Below are 1,538 nucleotides of genomic sequence, written 5' to 3'. Positions count from 1 at the left end.
AAACTAATTCATGTCATTTCAGTGAGTCATCATGGTTGTGCCCTGAGTCCTCTGTTGCTTCAGATGAGGCTGATCCCCATGGATTTACATGCACACACAAATACATGTCATATACACATTCAAGTCACTTGTTTTAAATAAATGCTTCTATTTTAATTCAGTTTTGGTCTTCATTGTAACTGATGTGCAGGGGGAGAATGACTGGTTGACCTCAGGATTTTTAAAGTCTGGTTCCAGAGGGTCGTCACGTCCGAGACTGAACTGGTTCTGCTCAAACGTGACCCGGACGCAGACTTACTTGATGCTGATGGCGTACTCGGAGAACTCCTTGCTCCGATGGCGGACCAGATAGGTGCTGTTGACCCTGTTGACGAGTTCTGCTTCTGCCTGGAACCTCTCGATCGGACCCGCGAACCTCCACGGGGGAAAAAAGGAAAAACTCAGGATCGACACAAACAGGACGTTGTTTCTAACGGTGACCTTTAATCGGTCAAACGGATTAAACTTAAAAAAAAAAAAAAACTCCAAGCTTTTAAACTGCAGTGAGTTCAAATGCAAATGACTCTCACTACCTTCCCTCCAGAGGGTCATTAGGGTCTTGGTGCTTACATAAACAGTTACTAAAGGAACCGAGCCGGCAGAAACCCTCACGAACCCTCTCCAGGGAGGGTAGGGAGGGTTTTGTTTACAACCTAATGACATTTCTGCAGACTTTATCCAGTTTTAGCCGCTCGCACATCAAACGTTCGGCTCATTCAGGAGACGGCTGCCGTGACTTTTGGTTTCTGCATTTTTTAAACTATTTAACTTTATTTACAAAAATCTCCTCAGTTCCTTCAGTTACTGCCTCTACTCTGTCTCCTTGTGCTGCTTTTATCTAACCTTTTGCTGATTTTACGTTGCGTTTGCTTTTAGTTTGAACAACTTTTAAAGAAGTCCAGTCGCTTTAAAAAGAAAACCAAGCTCTTACAGCTTGGTTGGTAACTTTAAATCTGCTTAGATTCAGTCAAAGAGTTAAAAGTTTGTGTTTAAATCAGATAAATCTTTCATCGCGCAGGAGGTTTCAGGTTGAGGACTTTGTTTCTAACGTACCACAGCTGGGAGGAGTAATCGACGGGCTTCGGCACCTGCAGAAGAAGAGCAGAACAGGACAGGTTTTATTTATGCCCGGCTCCAGAACAGATGTTTTCACAGCGACAGCTTCCTGCTCGTCTGAGAGACGCTGATAAGAGTTTGTTATCTGCAGGAGGCCTCAGGTTCCGACCCGGGTAACAGGACGGACGGAAACACGTCCTCCCGCCGAGCCTTAAAGAGTCGTTTCGCTCCCAAATAAAACCGGCACCGCGGCGGGAAGGAAAAGGCTGCTTACACACGGGCACGGCCTCACAGCGTCGCTCGGGAAGAAGCCCACCTCCTTGGTGGACAGGATCCGGCCCTGGAACCACAGAGAGACATCGTTCTGTTACGCTCCTGAATGGAGAACATTCAGGCTGCAGCTCAGATTTACCGACCCGAGACGTTCCTCCCCCCCCCCCCCC

At 47.1% G+C, this 1,538-nt stretch overlaps 1 protein-coding gene across 2 annotated transcripts in view; it reads right to left on the bottom strand.

Moving 5' to 3' along the window:
• The window catches only part of LOC108245443 (guanine nucleotide exchange factor VAV3), a 63,060-nt gene that overhangs the window by 10,128 nt on the left and 51,394 nt on the right, over positions 1-1,538 (bottom strand). For both annotated transcript variants that reach the window (XM_017432358.3, XM_017432359.3), the window contains exons 21-23: positions 1,370-1,435; positions 1,093-1,127; positions 299-415 (exon numbers count right to left, since the gene is read on the bottom strand). In XM_017432358.3, coding sequence (XP_017287847.1) covers positions 299-415; positions 1,093-1,127; positions 1,370-1,435 — 218 coding nt within the window. The remainder of the gene's footprint in view (positions 1-298; positions 416-1,092; positions 1,128-1,369; positions 1,436-1,538) is intronic.

The sequence above is a fragment of the Kryptolebias marmoratus genome, linkage group LG21, assembly GCF_001649575.2.
Source record: "Kryptolebias marmoratus isolate JLee-2015 linkage group LG21, ASM164957v2, whole genome shotgun sequence".
In the NCBI taxonomy this organism is placed as follows: Eukaryota; Metazoa; Chordata; class Actinopteri; order Cyprinodontiformes; family Rivulidae; genus Kryptolebias; species Kryptolebias marmoratus.
This window is presented reverse-complemented; position numbering and strand designations above follow the sequence as displayed.